General features: G+C 41.4%; 2 protein-coding genes across 2 annotated transcripts in view; one reads left to right on the forward strand and one right to left on the reverse strand.

The window, feature by feature from the left end:
- Window positions 1-140: 140 nt before the first annotated feature.
- Phyhd1 (Phytanoyl-CoA dioxygenase domain containing 1) lies at window positions 141-16,959 on the forward strand. The gene is made up of 11 exons (XM_084588172.1): window positions 141-371; window positions 9,538-9,681; window positions 9,769-9,844; window positions 9,919-9,966; window positions 10,684-10,739; window positions 10,802-10,864; window positions 10,951-10,972; window positions 11,036-11,164; window positions 13,099-13,218; window positions 14,193-14,319; window positions 16,657-16,959. Exons 1-11 carry the CDS (start codon window positions 327-329, stop codon window positions 16,706-16,708), a joined length of 882 nt encoding a protein of 293 aa, XP_084444298.1. The 5' UTR covers window positions 141-326; the 3' UTR covers window positions 16,709-16,959.
- Window positions 3,507-18,857, reverse strand: part of mRRF1 (mitochondrial ribosome recycling factor 1) — a 57,894-nt gene continuing 42,543 nt past the window's right edge. Inside the window, exon 7 of the mRNA XM_084588175.1 lies at window positions 3,507-3,644. Within this exon, the coding sequence (XP_084444301.1) occupies window positions 3,564-3,644 (81 nt within the window). The 3' untranslated portion in view covers window positions 3,507-3,563. The remainder of the gene's footprint in view (window positions 3,645-18,857) is intronic.

The following is an 18,857-nucleotide window of genomic DNA, read 5'->3' on the forward strand; positions in this document are numbered from 1 at the left end:
TTTTTTCCGCAGATAAATAAATGTGCATTTTATTAACAGCTCGAAACAAGTTCACTAGCATAGTGTACAGAAAGACCCGGAGTTAATACACAGCAGAAAGAAAGGCGCACAGCCAAGAAAAAAAAAATTTAATGCGGCAAGACAGAAAACGAAAGTCAAGAAAGTGCAGTCAACATGCGTGCTCTGAAGGTCTCGGAATTACTGATAAGATGGATGTGTCGGATTACATTTTTCGATAAGACCGCAAACAGAAACTTGGACCCGTACTGCCTATACTCGAGCGCAGCTTTTTTACCACGCATCTACGACACTGGACGGTCCCGCTCATGGAAGATTCAGGCGGATTTAGCTTTTCCACGTACGTCGAGCAGGTGAGCGAATATATACGACCATGCAGAGTGGATCTCGCCGGCACTGCGAGGTCACTCGCGGTGTGAACCGAACTACAGCGGCTAGAATCGAACTGCTCGTGTGGAAAAATGTAATGCGCATGTCCACCGCTAGTCCGCCACACCTCGAGGCGCGCGCGTAATTTTGCTGACTCATTGTGTCCCAATTTCCCTGATCGAATTTAACCTTAGACTCCAAAGTGACTTGTTTATCTATTTGTATGTGTTTTATGAATTATTTGTTGCAGTATTTATACTTCACTTCTATTTTACAGGCATAATGTTTGATGAATATCGCTCAAGTCCATAATGCAGCAGCTAATTACGAATGGCGGCAGCACAATTAGTAAAAATTGTGCTGGAGATCGGGCGTTATTTAGCATGACTAGTATTCAAAGATATAATAAAGCATTCCCATTGGCAACTGATATAAAAAGAGAAAACACTGGTCACTTTAATCCAGCCATACTGAATGATATACTGCAAATAAGGGTGGCTCGGGTAGGTCAACGCTGCTTGCGGCAGGGGCTAGCCTGCCACCCAATTTTTATCTGGTCAAGGCCATCATTGCACCCCCACCGCTTCGGTCGTGGGCGACGGTCATTGCGACGCGCGTCTTTTTCACCCTCTACTTTATCTTTCATTTTCTCTTCTATCGGCACGAGGCAGCGGAGGTGGCTCAGCTACAGAGTAGCAGGCCCGTGCATTTTCTTTTAATTCTTCCTACAGTCGCAACCGCTGGCAGTCGCAACCGCGCAACAGCAGGGGGCGGCAGAAAGTTAGGTGGGCGGATGAGATTAAGAAGTTCGCAGGGGTCAAGTGGACGCAGCTAGCACAGGACCGGGTTAAGTGGAGAAATATGGGAGAGGCCTTCGCCCTGCAGTGGGTATAATCAGGCTGATGATGATGATGATGACAGTCGCAACCAACCTATGTTCCATGCCGTGCTAAACAAATAGCTATGGGAATGATGAATATGAGCTGATTACGCCGTCATTCCGGAAGAGGCGTGGCAAGGAGCTGGGCCAGTTGGTCATGATGCCGATGATGCTTCGAATCTAGGACTGTATACCATGCCACTCTCATGAGTACGTATCTGTTAATAATGAAAGCCTCCTCCTCCTGTCCTCTAGCTCAGCTGAACACCAGAGTCAAATATACGCTTGCAGTGGTGGGCTGGCAGGCATATCCATCCTTCATAGTTTCTGATAGTAAAATATCAAGGTTCCCGTCTTGGTATTGTACGTGCTAGACATCCATATTGAAAAAAATATATATATTTTGTGCTGCGGCTTGAATTCACAAGTGTAATTACAGCATAATGCATTTACAGGCAACCACAAAGGTTTCCAGAACAAAAGTTTATAAAGCAGTTTAGTTCTTTGGCAGCTTAAGCATTCAGTCAGAAATTGAAGGGCAAGCTGCACACTTCTCTGCTTGACCTGTTCAATGCACTCCTTTCCTACCTCCAGGCAACAAGGCGATTCAGCTTTTTCATGATTTCTGTATTTCCAAATCTTTGGTGATCATCTGTACATGTCCTACCATTATGAACGTCTTTTTTTTTTATTTTTTTTTACTGCAGTTGTGTGTGAAAATCTCGCCACTTCTCGCATCAAGCAACGAAACAACTGTTTTTGGATGTGTCATGTACTTTAGCAAAACAATAACATGACAAAAGTACCATAGCAAGGTACCTGTCACCAGAAATCAATGCCGTCATATACTCCGCACCTGCTGATAGTACCTCATACTGCAATGTCTCAATGGGAATAAATAAAAGCTAAAGTGCTTGACCTATGGGTCCTTGTTACCAATGAGCTGCTATAGCTGGTTACAACTATAGCGCATAAGGCAGGAATGTGACTCAAGGTTACCTTCTAACAAATGGTGTCGGCTTACTGTTATGAAATCGCTTCATAACCACGTACCAGCCACGTGTAATGCGAAATTAGCAGGTGCAAGGCAGTTGGTCATGATAGCATGCTAATGGTACAGCCCCCTTCAAGAAGCACTTGCTTCTTCATTCTTGAGTTGCCTTTGACTACAGGACCAGCCAGGTTTAATGTGCAAGATAAAACGGTATTGATGAAGTGTTTTCAATTTAATTAGTAAAGCAGATTTTGCACCAATAATAGATATGTACTTCTGGGATACATAATTTCCTGCCAGTGCCCCAACATTCTTCTCTAATAGCAAGGCTGGAGAAGCTGGAAAACCATTTGTCGGTGAAGAGAAAACTGGTTCTGTGTCTCTTCCTTAAATGTTTTGCTTGCAGTACCTTTGGATAAGAGTAGCACACCACAGAATGAGCTCACCGTTGCACGCCTAGCCGTGATGAATCAAGGTTGCTTTTGCAGCACGCGCAGTTTGCACCTCTTTATCTGGACAAAATTGGGAGTGTGCTGGGACATCAACATATGAAGCACTTACTTTGCCTTTTCCAATAAGAATAAAAACTGCTCAGAAAACAGCACTAAAATGGCTTCCAGTTCCAGTTGCATGGTGTGCAGTAGGTGTTCATAGATTATAGTTATGCTTCTGAAGCTTCAAATATTTTACGTTTTTTTTTACCACTTTCCACTGTACAGCTTGCTTATCCTCGACAAAGAGGGGTGATTATGAACAATGGTATGCCACATGTTTCTGCTAAGGCATAAACTCATCATCCAATTGGCTTGGATTTTGTAGCAGTGCTCCTATTTCTTTTGCCGAAGTATGCAGCCAATTTAAAGGACAGTGAGATAGGCAGCTCGGTCATTGGTCAATAGCCCACCATGGTAATAAACTGGTACTCCTTGTTTACATGCCAAACTCAATACGCTGCTTTGATAGCATTGCCGAGTCCATATTGTTTTGTTGGAATTGCTCGTGATTGCACTCTAGTTCTACTCGAACTTCTCTTGATGTCTGGGGATATTGAGGAAAACCCAGGTCCCCCAACCACTCACACAACCCAAACGAACAGTGACTTTAGGTTCATTCTTGATGAAATTAGGTCTAGTCAAGCAGCCCTTCTAAACAAACTCAAGTCAATTCACTCAAAACTTTCAGAAAACGATGAATCACTAGATGACATTAAAACAAGACTCCCTAATATTGAAGACCATTATTCATCTATTATATCACTTAACACACAGCTAGAAAGCGTCCAGGCAGTCGCAGAGCAGCATTCTACAGACATTTCCAAACCTGACCGCCCGTATCGATGATGCTGAAGACAGGAATCGGCGCTCCAACCTTGTGTTTTTTGGCCTAAGGATACAGATTAGGAAACATGGGCAGAATCAGAAAAATTAGCATAAATATATGTCAAGAGCATCTAGGCATAACGCTTAAGCAGACAGATATTGAACGCGCCCACAGCGTAGATACTTTTGATAGCAATAAAAATAGGCCAGTCATCGTTAACTTTCTTCAAAGTCAAAGAACAGATTCTCTCCAATGCAAGAAAACTGAAAGACCCAGGCTACGTCATTTATGAAGATTATTCCCTAAATACTCGCCAGGCTCGAAAATCTCTGACTGCATTTGCTCAGTCCTTGAATAAGAAATTTAAGCTTCGCCGCGATAAGATGACAATCGACAGCACTACATACATTTATGACTCTAACCAGCAGCAGGTAATCTCGATTTGACCATAGCGCCACGTTAACTACTCAGGAAATCAAAATCAGAATCAACGTCCACTGAATGTTCTTTAACTAATATTAGGAGCATTTTACCGAAACGCGACGCTCTTCACAATCTCATCGACACCATTAAATTCGACGTCATTCTGCTTTCAGAAACGTGGTTAGATTCATTTATCAATATTACAGAACTTCAGGCTGCCTTCTTTGGTTTTGGTATTTTTCGCCTTGACCATTTGAATCGGCGTGGGGGCGGTGTCCTCGCTGCTACCAAATGTCACATTCAGTGCTCTATTGTAGACATTAACTCCCCTTTGGAAGTTTTATTTTTACCATGCAAGACTTCATATCCGCCAGTATAGTTGTCAGCGTATGTTATCGCAAACCAGACGCTGAATCACATTTTTTTTGTATATTTTTATGATGCCCTGCATTCGATATCTTTAATATATCTGGATATTCTCCTCCTCTTATTTGGAGATTTCAACTTCCCGTTCATAACCTGGTCTAATCTATCTCACACAGTATCAAAGCATAACACTAAAAGCTCATTTGTTAGCAATTGCATGACTTTCAGTTTATCACAACTAGTTTCCACCCCCACACGTGCTACAGAGCACTCTTCGAACATTCTAGACCTTGTGTTAGCCTCTCATCCCGATAACAACTCCTCTCTTGTGCCCCTACCCGGCCTCAGTGACCGTGCAATATTACTTGCAACGTTCCAGTCCCAACTTTGTGTGATTTGTCTGCGCTTTCGTTGAAAGTCAGAAATTTAGTTACAAACATTGTTTAAATTATTATGTTGCATACAATGTGACTGAAATTTATAGTGAAATTTGTACTCCTTGTAAATGTTTCAAATTAAACTCGTGTTACTTCCCACTCCACGCACTAAAAACAAAGAAAACCATAACCTGGTCTCATAAAGGTAACTACGAACCTATTAACCGTGAACTTGCTGCTTTTAGCACCTGGTTTCTTAAGGATTTTTCAACGTGATTCGTCTAACTAAACTGGTCATTCTTTAAAGCTAAAATACAACCACTTACTGACACACACATTCCTGCAATCGTAGTGTCCGAACGCTCTTCATCACCATGGCTCAATGCATCTTTAAAGCGCCTTCGTAATAAAAAGAAATGTCTATTCAGAATAGCTAAACTCACCGATTCCGCAGGTGCTTGGTCAAAATATGCTACAGCTGTAGAAATGTTTGAATCACTATCAGCGTAAGCCAAGCGCATATTCTATTCATCCACTTTGTCCGAAATGCTCCGCTCTAATCCCAAAAAATTATGGAACGTTGTCAACCCAAAATATTCTAAACCTTTATCCCTGCATGACGCACACAACTGCCCAGTTCCTGATGAAAAAGCTGCCGAATTATTAAGCAATACTTTTTCCGCAGTATTTACAAATGAGCCTGATGATGGCGCACCTGAAGTTAGTTACCACGACCACCCCACGATGCCTGACATTACGTTCGACCCTCCATGGTATTATAAAGCTCATCAGATCACTCAAGCCCACGTCATCAGCTGGCGTAATAAAATTCATTCCAAAATACTACAAAACACAAAAAACGTCACAAGTGTCATTTTATCTCACATATTTCAGCAGTCCCTTACATTTGGAGTAGTGCCGGCTGACTGGAAAGTGGGCAAGATCATTCCTGTCTTCTTCATGTCAAAGCTATCATCCAATCTTGCTCACTAGTATTGTCTTGAAGTAATGAAACATGTAATATACTCTAGCACAATTAAATTCCTAAAATCCATCATTTACTAATGACATAAGCTCTTCCATTGATAGTAATATTCCTATAGACACAGTGTTCATGACTTTGAGAAAGCATTTCATAAGGTTCCTCACAAATATCTTTTTTCAAAGCTTTCAGGCCTAAATATAAACCCTTCAATTCTAACTTGGATCCATTCCTTTCTCACTAACCGTCAGCAGTTCGTATATGCCAACAAGTGTTCATTCCAAATGTGCCAAGTCGACTCCGGAGTGTCTCAAGGTACTGTTAGCCCCTTACTCTTTCTGATCTACATTAATGATTTGTCAAATAACATATCGTCTCACATTCGTTTATTCGCAGATGACTGTGTAATCTATCGCCCCATCAGTAGTACTGCCTATATAACCGCATTATAACATGACCTAAATCACATTTAATCCTGGTATAATGAGTGGTTAATGTAAATCAATACTAATAAAACATCCGTCATATCTTTTCATCGAAAACATTACTGGCCACCGCATAATTACATAATTTTTGGTTCAGTAATCTCTGTGCTTTCTCCTGCAAGCACGTAAGCATTAACATAACCTACGACCTTTCATGGTATGACCACATCCCTGCAATCACAAATGATGCTAACTGCTGTATTGGCTTCCTTTGCCATCACTTAAAACTTGCCTCTCGCTCTGTAAAACTTCTGGCATATCTAACCCTTGTTCGACCAAAATTATATGCATGCGCTATTTGGGACCCACCCAATCGTACCTTGCTAACACTCTCGAATCAGTACAAAATCGAGCCATCCGCTTTACTTACTCTAAATACAGCTACTTCACTAATGTATATTTTCGTAAAAAGATATTCAGCGCTACACAAACACACAGACACTGGAAGAAAACACAGTGTCCGTGTCTTTGAGTAACGCTGAATATCTTTTTACGAAAACATGCTTCACAAACTAGCCCAGCAACATGTTTTGTTAAGTCACTAATGTGTTCTAAATAATCTATTCTAAACTCTCTCTAAACTCAATCTAAACTCTCAAGCTAACATACCACTTCTCGCTCATCGATGTAAAAATTTTTGACTTCGTCTTTTTCATTAATTTTATCATTTACAGCTATCCAACTCCATCATTCTGCCCTCTAACTGGACTTCCCAGCGTGTCGTCCACAACGAAAGTGTTTATCCACCATCTGCCCACACTACTGTGCATCTTTTTTCGTTTTTCATCCAAACTGTGAAAGACTGGAATGATCTTCTCCTTCAGCCCGTGCTCCACTCCAATCCGCAAGATTTTAAAAAGTCCGTAGAGAAAATAACTTTTGTGTTAACTAATGTATAATTTTGATGTTATGCTGCTATACCTTACACCTGGGGCCTTTGAGGTGTATTCCAAATAAATAAATAAATGCAAACCCACACCCTTCCACAGAGCTAAACAAACCTCAGCCTCCCTGATAAATAAACTTAGCTACTCTACATGTTAAATTATGAAACACTCAGTGAAGTGCATGACATAAATTTCATTGTACCATTATAAATGTTATCAAGGATGTAGCAGTATTATTTTATCATTTTATTTAGGAATACTATAACCCTTGCTAGGTTCTTACAGGAGTTGGCAAACTAATGGGACAATTATGCAAGAATACCAGACAGGAGGAAAAAGAAACTTGAAATGAAAAGCATGTGCAATGCAACATTATGATACACATAATTTAACACATCAGAACACTGATAAGAATAGTACTGATAAAAATAGAGTAGTGTTGCACAGAAGCATATTTGCAGCAGCCACATAGCATGAAAAGGCAGTCGTATTAAAGAAAGGCATATGTGCTTGAAAAAAAAAACCATAATACTAAGTTAATGCATGCCGCTGTGGTGCTGTGTTTGTATTTACAACAAATTACAGAAGCCAAATATTCATTCCATAATTTCTGCTTTGGTTTCGCAAGAATGGCCTTGTATTCCTATCAGTAAATGATGTCTTACAGTGATAATTGTCGCATCTAAGTTCATTGTAAGCTATGTGAGGTAAAAAAAAAAGAAAAAAGAAAAGAAGGAGCTAATATCACCATTGCTTCTTCATTCATTTTAATGCCGACTGTTGAGGCAGCCTGGACTAAGCGCTGCAGTGAATAAAAGTGATGAAACAGTTGGAACAGAAATATAATGAGAGAAGAATTTCAATTAAAATTGCCTGCAACCAAAATTTGATCTGTACTCTTTTAAAGGAACAGTCTACTGACTTATTTGACAATAGTTTTTCTGCATCAATTGAAACCTTTCCCAAATTAACATACCTGGCTGCGGCGCTGAGAAACACAGCACAACCATTTAAAACTGATTTTTTTTTTTTATAGTCACATTTTCGCAATGGTAGATGGTGTCGGCAAATCCGGACTTCGGTGACACAATATATAGATGCAGCAGAACCTTGCCGATACGTTCCCGGGTTATGCGATTTCGGCCGTTTAATATGCTCAAAATAGTGGGAAGTAAAAAATCTTCCATAGAGTTACACTAGTTTTCTCCTGGTTTATACGCTCCCGGATATATCGATTTACCGGTTACTACGTTCGAAATTTCGACAATTGTGGTCTTATCATACGGTCTGCGATAAACCGGACATATACTAACGAGCGCCCATGACATGAAAAACTGAACAGTGACGATCATCCGCCACGGTTGCTTTCCTGCAGTGCCTAGGTGCAAAGGGGGCAAAGCATCAGAGAAGGCCAATATGAGGCGCCCATTCCCACGGAATCATGACCTTACGAGAAGAAACGCGATATCTTCTTTGTGGTACAACTATTTATTCGCTTGCATACGAGCGGGCCGGGTCTGGGGGACGCAGCATGAGCAAAAACGTGGCGACTGTAAGCCATCGCGATGGCTTTTCCACTTGTCACTGGTGTAAGGGGGCGAAACATCCGGAAGCAACCAAGATAGCGATCCCGGCTCCTCATTGCCTTCTACGAACCGGATATGTTATTAAATCTCTTCCGCACTTAGGACAACGCAAATACGGACTTAATTCTGCGAGAGCTAAAAAATGAGCTGTGCATACTTGGTGTCTATAAATGCTAATCTACACTTTTATGCAGTGCCTTTGTGCCTCAAAGCTATTTTCTTTTTATTCAAGCAATTTGGATGATGTTACGCTGCATTTAAAAAAAAAATCGTATCAATGAAGTTTTTAGTATAGCAACTCTATGTAACTTTATGGACACAATGACCATAACCGTTTTTGTTTGTAGCAGCGCTGTCGACGGCAATGTCGGTGAAAGTATAGCGGCAGTGTCGGTTGTGCGATTTCTTTTTGAAAGCGTTTTAGAAGTGGAGCAAGCACAGTTTTCAGTGAAAGTAGCTTCCCTGTATTGAAAGAGAGAAAATTAGGCTACCTCAAAAAACTGTATTTATGACGCTCTGGCATAATCATGAAATGTAAATTCACCTCACCCGCTGCAGGCAGCTACTATGTTAGGCGTAGCGAGACGACACAGCAAAATACCACCATCTGCTCAAACCTAACTCTATTATTCAATTTAAGATATCAGTTCCTGCCTAAACCACCATGATTTCTTCCCTTATTACTGCTACCAAGTGGTCAGATCTACCAGAATATACCCATATTTTTATGGTCATCTCCGACAGTAGAATGTCCCTGAATGCATGCTGCTGTACTGTTATAGGCACAGAATTGCACAAACTAAACCTTGCAGACTTACAAACTGAACATTTATTATAATTTCTGTTTTAGTTCCAGAAGAATGGGCTGGTATCAATACCCGACTTCCTGTCTGAACAAGATGTCAAGCAGCTGAAGCAGGAGTGTGAAAGAATAGTAGATGGCATCGAGGACAGCGAGGGTCACATAACTGTCTTCAGTACAAGAAATCATGAGGTACTCAACACAGTGTTCAGAGGCCAGGATATTTATGCTCAAGCACTAGCTCAACAGCTGCAATGCATAAAAATGTTTCAATTCCAGGGGAGAAACAAGTATTTTCTGGAGTCTGGTGACAAGATTCGGGCTTTTTATGAAGAGGATGCATTTGACGAACAGGGTAATAACACGCTAATAGCTAGAGGTTTGTTTTTATTTGTTACGGTGGCTAAAGACTATTTTTTTCTGCCACAGGAAACCTCATTGTTAGCAAATCAAGAAGCATAAACAAGATTGGGCATGGTAAGTTACAGCTGCAACGCATGTTTTATGTAGTCAGGCATCCTTGCTGTTGGCAAGGAATTGGCATTGTAAGCATCGTGCATCAAGTATACTTTGAATCATACTTGCATCAGTGCTACAGTGAATCTTACGTTTGCTTATGCATACTTTGATAAAATTATGACACATAGTGAATGGACAAGGTAGTGTGGCATTGCTCCTAGCACTGCTGAGAGCACTAGTTGCCCTCCGACTAGCATAGACTTGTTAGCCGCTACAGGCAGATGAAAACTCAGCTTGGTGGTTGCAGAGCATCAGCAAAGACTTTATGCATCTGCCATTAAAAATTCTGCAAGGAAATTTTCCCTAGTTAGCTACTAAATCATGCTTGGTACATTTTGCAGCTGGAAAGTATGCCTGAAATGCTCAATTTTTCAACGTGCTAGCTATCTTACTTTATAGTGGTCATTACTGCAGGATTGTTTAGCATATCATTCTGCCCTCATTTTAAATAATGACAGAAGGAAAATAATGTTAGCACCTACTTCTGCGAAGTGGCTAATGACAGTCTATCAATATCATCTTGATACAATGTGCTTTCTTTTTAACTTGTCCTATTATTTTCAATAAAGACAGTGGTCTGACATCATTCTTGTTCTCAAATATAATGTATGTCAATAAATCGCAATGACTGTAGTCCTAAGCCTAGAATTTTAAATTCTGAACATAATTTTCCAGCGCTGCACTGGCTGAATCCGGTTTTCAGACGGGTCACGTTTAGCTCCAAAGTGAAGGTACAGACTCCTGCATGAGAGAAAAATGTAGGCACAGAAATCTGAAATATGTTGCATTTCAGGCACTGGTGAAAGAAATCGGATTCAAGGATCCACGCCTTGTTCAGAGCATGTACATATTCAAGGTATACTTCATGTTGTGGCATTTTTTGTCTGCTTTGCATTTCTTGAGCCAACTGTCTTTTTCTGCGCTTATTTCTTTTTCTTTCAGAACCCTGAAATCGGAGGTGAAGGTAAGGGTGGATGAATGCAAGGTACCTGTCTAGAAATTATGCACTGTCATTTTTATTTTCCAGTGACACCTCACCAGGATGCAACCTTTTTGTACAATGAGCCCACCAAGTTGATCGGACTTTGGTTTCCATTGGAAGATGCCACAATGGAGAATGGTTGCCTCTGGTATATTCCTGGATCCCACAATTCTAGTAAGAAAACAAGCTTCATTGTTATTTTAGGGAAACATGCATGCAAGGTAAACTGCAACGAGTTGCCTGACTTTCATGTGCATGTTAATATGTGAATAATTTGAAATGGAATAAGGTGTGTTGTGTTGTGTTTTATGGCACAGGAGCACGAAGGGGGTGGGGGCTGTCGTGTGCCAGACGCTGAAATGGAATAATGAGTATGTTACACAAGATAGTTTAAATACTGCATGCAGAGTATGTTACACAAGATAGTTTAAATACTGCATGCATGACTGGCTAGCTGTTGAAGGGGGAAAAAGCAGCTGAAGTACTAAGAGACCCGCGTTTGAGCTATTAGCCGAGTAAACTGACTTCACCCACCCAGTATTCATATTGTTACGGATGAGGAAGAAGAAACGGGCAGTGGCGCAGGTAAGAGCACTCGCGCTAGGCCCGCTGTGCTTCATTAAAATCATCTCACGGTCATCGGTCATCTTCCCTCTGTTCTCTGTGTTCATTGGCTTGCCGCCCCATATTATTTTGGTGGAGGTGCTGGGTGCTTCATTTCTCCTCATCCTGGCCCGGAGCTTCGGCACCCTTTGTCTGCTTGCACCGTCAGCAGCGGGTTCCATGGAGTGCATCGCCTGGTTGTTCCCTAGCCTGTCGAACCAGATGCGACCTCGCCGTTCCTCCGCATAGTCTCCTGCACCGACCACAAGACACGACGGAGAGACCAAATGGTCCCACCTGCCCGAGATGCCACCCACATGACCACAGGACACGACGAGAGACCCGACTGACCAGATGATCCCACTGCCGAGATTCTGACCAGAAGACCCCACCAGCCCAAGACGACACCATACATGAGGACATCACCCCTGCCCATGCCATGCAATGCGTGCCTGGGCCTAGTTCATCGGATCTTGGTGACCTGTGGCCCGAAAGCGTCCTGGGCCAGGCTTTATCCGGGGATCATCGTGGCAGCAAGCTGTTGTCTTCTTCCCTTCTTCCTTTTTTATCTTCGCCCATCCAGTCATGCCCATCGTCATGCCATGGATCTCATCGACGTCGACAATCTTACTCGTCCACGATTGGGACGATCGCTCAGTGGCCCCAGGTAACGTTACAGACGAGGAAGAGCAAGCGGGCAGTGACACGGGCAGGAGCGCTTGTGCTAGGTGCGCTGCGATTCATTAAAATCATCTCACGGTCATCAGTCATGTTCTCTGTGTTCATCGGCTTGCAGCACCGTAACAATATAATCATGCTACTGCAAAGTATGTGGAGCCGGAGTCCCAACTTATTTCATGGAAAATAAAATTTTGTCGGTTCATGCCCAAGAGATTATCTAAACAGTTGACTCAGGTTATCTGTACCATGTTATGCAACAGTGCATTACGACGACTACTAATTTAAGCCTTAACCTTCAACTTGATGTTCCAAGAGAACAGCAAAATATCCTCAGCTCAGCTTTTTGTACTGGTCAATGTTTTGGCTAACTGTACTTCGTCACTGTTGTTTTGCTGCTAGTTTAGAAGTATTATGCTCTACATAACAGTATTACAATCTTGCTCCCATTGTTCTGCTGTCTAAAGCTATTAAAAATCGGGAAGGCCGCAAACTATAATGGCTCCTTCATTTTCAAGCACACTGCTTAAAGCTACACCCAGTTTTTCATTTTTATTTTGTTAAAAAATTCATAAAGTGTGAAATCAGAATTTTAAAATAAAGCCTTCTTTCCATTGTGCAGTTTTGACATACTTCGTTACTTTTATACCACAAAGTTTTTCAAGGTTAAGGTGGCTCACAGTACGGGATGCTAGGACATTGTGTTTACATTTCATCAGAATGATGTGGGAAGACAACTTATAGCCTGCGAACAGTGCATTTAGTTGCTAAAGGTTTACATTGGTTTGTATGATCACCACTGCAACATTTTGCACTGTCCTTTTCAGTGAGTCTGTCAAGAAGATTTGTTCGCAACAATGACCCAGATGGACCAGTTTTAAAAATGGTTGATATATCCATTCATGACTACAGCAATGAAACCTTTGTACCTGTCCCAGTATGCAAAGGTATGTGCTGCAATTCTAAGAAGCACTGCTTTCACATACTTTGTGTACCTTTCCGAGATTCTTTGAGGCATTCAGAGTAAATAAGGATGAACAGCAGGACTGGTGTAATGTAGATGGTATGTCATGTTTTCTGAGAACAGTTTTTCCCCATATTAGACAAGGGAACAAATCCACATGAAGACAGGAATGCTGTGTCCGTATGAATAAGGGAACAAATCCACATGAAGACAGGAATGCTGTGTCCGTATGAATTTGTTATGTCCTGCATGTGTTAGAAGCGCTGTTCATAAATGGGATGAGTACTTTTTGCCTTCCTTCATCATTAATATGGAATATCACAAATTAAATGGCACCTTCACATTTTAACCAAATCATATGATGTCCTGAGAAAAAAGGAGCAATAATTATGCCCATATAATTTCCAGTTAATATTACCTTTCAAAGAACTTAAATCAGTTAATCCTTGCATCACTGGTGATGAACTGCTTTTGTCAGCCAGCTTCTATCAAAGCTTTAGAATGTGCTGCAAGTGGCACATGCACAGGAATCGAAATACATGCTTGGTTTGGGGTTTAACGTCCCAAAGCAACTCAGGCTATGAGAGACGCAGGTGATCATTGGCCATACTCACTCAAGTCGCTGCACGTCTGTCTTCAGTGGTCTGGGGCCAGCTAGCATCTTGGCATTTATTATTAGATACCATGACATAAAAGTCAGCCCAGTCATAGTGCCTGCCTTGACTGTTACTTCATATGCAGGGTGACCAAGCAAAACTGATCTTATGTATGAAGATATGTGGACAGTTTCATGTATTTGGTTCCATACCCCTAACGTATGACCTTCAGAGTCAGAAATACCTTTATATGGCAAAGCATTTAGTTGTATGGAATTTAACAACTCTTCGAGGCATGCTTATCGTCGAAAAATAAAATTTGCTTTATGAACGCTACACACGAATGCCCTTTTCTCTCCAGGTTCTTGCGTAGTCATCCATGGCACTGTTGTGCACAAGAGTGAGAAAAACTGCTCTCTGTTCCCCCGGCCAGCTTACACGTTTCATATAATTGACAGTGATGGATCGAAATACAACCAAGAAAATTGGTATGTTTCTTTTTTACAAGAGCCTGGTACATGTAATACCGAAGCCTCACGGTCCAACACATTTTCTTCTTGAATTGTTTCTCTTTACTTGTCCATTTCAGAGCAAGTAACAGTTCATTTCTAATATGAGCATCTAAATTTATATTTTAGGACTCTTGAAACTATCTTATTTTCAAAGAACATTGAAGAACAAATAAATGTGCAGCAGTAGTTTGAGGCATTATAGCCCAACACATCAGGCTTTTACTGAATGCGTAAACGTAGCAGAAGTATTGCAAGCTAGATCATATTCAAACTTGCAGCAACGGTACGATCAGAAAAAGGTCAAGACATGCAAGCAAGTATTTAATATTTTTCACCAGTGCTTAATGCATTCTTATCAAGGAAACTCATGAAGATAAGTCCTGGTCAAAATGTTCACTTGCGTATTCAGGCTTCCCCTCTACTCTTGTTCATTTTGCTGTTGTGCATATGTTTTATACTTTCACTTTACTTTAGAGGAAATTCTGCGGGAATTCTTAGGCATTTATTTTGTACGAAGCTTGAGCTTTTTGTTTCCTTTAAGGCAAGCACTTTTGGCCTTTCGAACAATGAATTACACAATGGGCGACATGAGCACATCTGATGTGCTGGCAGTACTTACATACACTGTGCGGTTTATCCCTATTGAAATTTACTAAATATATATTCCTAACATTGTGGTGTATGATAGCAGTATGCTCTCAATTGACCATACAAGACAGTGAAAGTGCTTTTTCAACACTTGCATTGCATACGCGACAGCACAGCGTAAATTGTGAATACGAAATCATTGTTGACAGTGTGCATTCTCCACTCATTTTAAGACTCCCAGATTATTCAGGCCAACAATTTGCATATCGTTACAAACAGCTTGTTTGTGAACAGCTGGCCTTTCACAGCGTTTTGTTGTAGAGAGTTTGAGCTCAGCTCTCAGGACCAGCCTTATTGTGCCCATAAGATTTCCAAATGACGTCGAAATGCCTTTCCATGTCAGTTATGCCAAGCACACAGTTGTCTTCTCCATAATTTGCCAGCTCACCACTATTTGCAGGCACTGCAATGTTTTGACTACAGAGTGTTTGGGGTTTTATCAGCCTTATGCAAAAATGCAGGACATTACTTGTTACTGTATGCTACTGTACTGAGTCAAAGTAAGGAGAACAAGACAGCCTACCTGTCAATGTTGTGCCTAACATATGGCCCAGGAGTTTTCAGATCAAAGTGTGGTTAGGGTCAGGGAATTGACTTGCGTGGCAGCGTCCCCCTACTTTGGGAGTGTTCACCAAAAGGGACAGATACCCTCTTCAGTCTGCAACGATTTGTTGGAGCTCCAAGTACTGAAGTGATGACTATGTGACAACAGCTAACCCATCTCACCATTGCATAAAAAATTGAGCAAAAAGGACAATTTAAAAATGCACCCTCGCTCATGGTCGAAAGTACATGTAGGCATAAAATGCTTTGAAGTACTGGCATAGCACATTGTAGAGGCTGAACCTTGTTGCAAGGTCTCGTCTCAGCGAAACACAGCTATGCGTGTCACTACTTTCCGCTACTGTCATTGTTTACAATGGATTCTGGACTGCATCGAAAAATGACGCCATGGCTCTGAACGAGATCAGCTGCTCACTGGGTGCATGGATTACAGTGTATGCGGCGCTCTCAATTCTTCACTCACACATCACAAGGCTTCGCACACCACTACAGGACTAGACAGACACTGTTATTGAAGTATATGCTGCTGTGGCGGCAGTGCAGCACACAGGCAGCAGGGAGTTGGAAGCAGTTTCACCAAAGTTCGTTTAGGTTCTCCCTTCGATTTGGCGTGTATTCTCCCTCTGGTTGGCACCAAGGCCACCCGCAGTGCATCAGTAACAGAAGCTGAAAGCATTTCCTGCGAAAGTGCCACAAATGCTCATATTTTACAATAAAGCATCGAAAGGAGAAACAGACAGCTGTCTTATTTCAAAGACAGTAAGGGCTTATAAGCAAATAACGTGATCCGAGACAGAAGTGGCAGCATCAGTCTTTTTCTGGAGCAAGAGAATGTGCCTAGTTTAAGCCACACCCATTTGGATGTGTTCTCTTAGTGGACTCTTTCAGAATACAAGCTCAGTACTACACCTTTTGTGATACCTTGAATGTTATTTGACCTTTCCAATGTCTATTCAAGATGTTTTGTACTTGTTCTCAAATGAATGTCAGTGGAATCAGATTCGATGGTTCTCAGTGAAAGGCCAGTGGCAAAGAAACAGCCATGGCCACTTTTTGAGTTCAGTGTTCCAGGTATGCAACGACACATTTGACTTATTTCAGGCTGCAGCCAAGTGAAGAGCTTCCTTTCCCATCGCTCTACGAAAACTCGTAGGGTGCACAGCCTGGACCAAGCCCATGACAAACTCGTATTCTCTCCTGCAATCTGTTCTGTGGTGGTGAATGTTTAGCCCCATTTAAGCAGGACTGAGTCTTACTGCCTTTGCTATGCTTTTCTGTGCTGTTCTTAGGGTGATTGCGCATTAACATTGTCCGTGAAAAGATAGTACATGCAAATTTGCATCTTCATCTCTGCTGCACAGTCAGTCTCAGAATAGAGTCTCCCTATTAAAAGACTGCCCTTTTGCTATGCCTAGAACATGCTTTTTGGCAAACAATGTTTTATATGCAACAAAGATACCACAAATTCTACATAACTGGCCTGTTCTACACATCGTGCCGACAAGCCCTGTGGTTCTGCATCTGTTAGACTGACCTGTAAACTGTTTTGCTTCATGACAACAAGTACCTGGCTGCGCTACAATGGAGGTAGTGGCTGCATGCAAAGGTGCATGCAAAGGTCAGTTGTAGAGTACAAATAGGTACACAAATACATACTTGTAGCTATAGCTGTGGTAAGAGGTATAAAGGAACTTGAATGCTTCTGACTCTTAGCAGAATGGCCTCTCATGTTTTTATTTGATACATGGACTTTCTGCTTTAATGGCAACTGCTGCTTTAATAAATACAGAAGGCTTTCATTAAGACAAACTTCGTTAAGACAGACTTCATTAGAACAAATTCCTGAATGAGATAATGTGCGACCATTTGGTTGGTTCCCCATTGAATTCAATGTCAAAAGGTTCACTTTACACTAGCTTTTTCATGCATGATTCAGTTGGGGTGAACTTGCACTAACCTGTGTAATGAAACTTATAGGGCATCTGCGTAGCACTGCCGAACAAAGAGAAAATACTATATAAAATGATCCCTGCAAGGGAGCACATCCCGACAAAATAGCTTCTGCACAAATTTGCACAATCGTGCAGAAACGCTGTCTTGCCAAGGGTGCACTTCCTTACTGTAGATTACACTTTTGCTTCTGCCCATGCCAGAGATGCCAGATTGCAAGCACAGACACACAAAAAGGCGCAAAGTGCACGGCATTATCACGACATGGAGACGGTCAGATATCCCATGCGTGCATGCCTGCAGCAGATGGAAGGGCGCATGGTGCACCTGCTTGTAGAGATAACGGTTACACCACTGAAGGAGCTAGGTATGAGAGGTGCACAGTTATCTAGCTGGGCACCTGGAGGCTCAAAAATCAAACAGAAACAGAAAGAACACAAATAGCAGTTGCTGCAGGTGAGAGCAAAAAAAAGAGACTGTAAACAAAAAAAGAGAACTAGGTCAGTACTGTTTTCGAGCAGCATTATATAACTCACTCAGCTTCACTTCAGTTTATTTTATGCATAGTGCCATATATTTCCCCCTACAATCATCCTCCCTCTGCAAAGCAGATACACTTTATTCACTGTTTTTACATAAGATATATTTGGACACAGTTAGCATGTTGACATACTTTGGGGGCATTCTGTTAAGAAGAACTAATTTTCTGGTCCCTTTACGTTCGTCTTAAAGGGAGTCTACTCTGTTGTAAACCTTGGCCATTAGGCAATATTTTTCATTCCCTTTCCAGAGTTAATTACCATCAGCAGCTAAAAGTGACATGCTTGCAAGGATTAACCTATGAATCACTGTCTGAAAAGAAAATAGGAATGCCATAACTTGATCTTGGAACTTTGTCTTGGGCCGTTTTTACATGAAAGTGTTCACCACAAGTATCGTGGACAGTCACAGATCAGCACCAACAAACTGTAGAGCAACATTTTTTTTGTACTGCCTTTAATATACTTGCTTTCTACACCCAATAAAGACCATGTGTTCTGCACATGCCTATCATGCTGCTGCCACTTATTTCACTCTGTTCTGCTTTTCCTTGCAGAAGAACATGTGATTTATGTAAACGAAAAACAATCTCTGTCACCTTTCAATGCTTGTAAATCAGCTGCGTTTTCTTTGTGAACATGACCTTGAAAAATCTGCATGTTCAATTTTTACAATATTTTTTTAAGGACCCCAATGCAATCAATCTTAATAAATACTAACTCAGTAAGATTGTTCAGTATTTTGCACAAATTAAGAATCTTCAATGTAAAGTTGATAAATAGTAAATGGCACTTCCTTATTTGTGTGCATAT

This window comes from Amblyomma maculatum, chromosome 1 (assembly GCF_055883805.1).
Source record: "Amblyomma maculatum isolate TAMU_Amacu chromosome 1, ASM5588380v1, whole genome shotgun sequence".
Lineage (NCBI taxonomy): Eukaryota > Metazoa > Arthropoda > Arachnida > Ixodida > Ixodidae > Amblyomma > Amblyomma maculatum.

Bases quoted from the DNA above. Each gene is read 5' to 3' on its own strand.
- Phyhd1 (XM_084588172.1), top strand. From the start codon at position 327: ATGGAAGATTCAGGCGGATTTAGCTTTTCCACGTACGTCGAGCAG. The intron at 9,682-9,768 runs GTACTCAACACA...TTTCAATTCCAG, and splicing joins TCAGTACAAGAAATCATGAG to GGGAGAAACAAGTATTTTCT. The intron at 10,865-10,950 runs GTATACTTCATG...TTTTTCTTTCAG, and splicing joins AGAGCATGTACATATTCAAG to AACCCTGAAATCGGAGGTGA.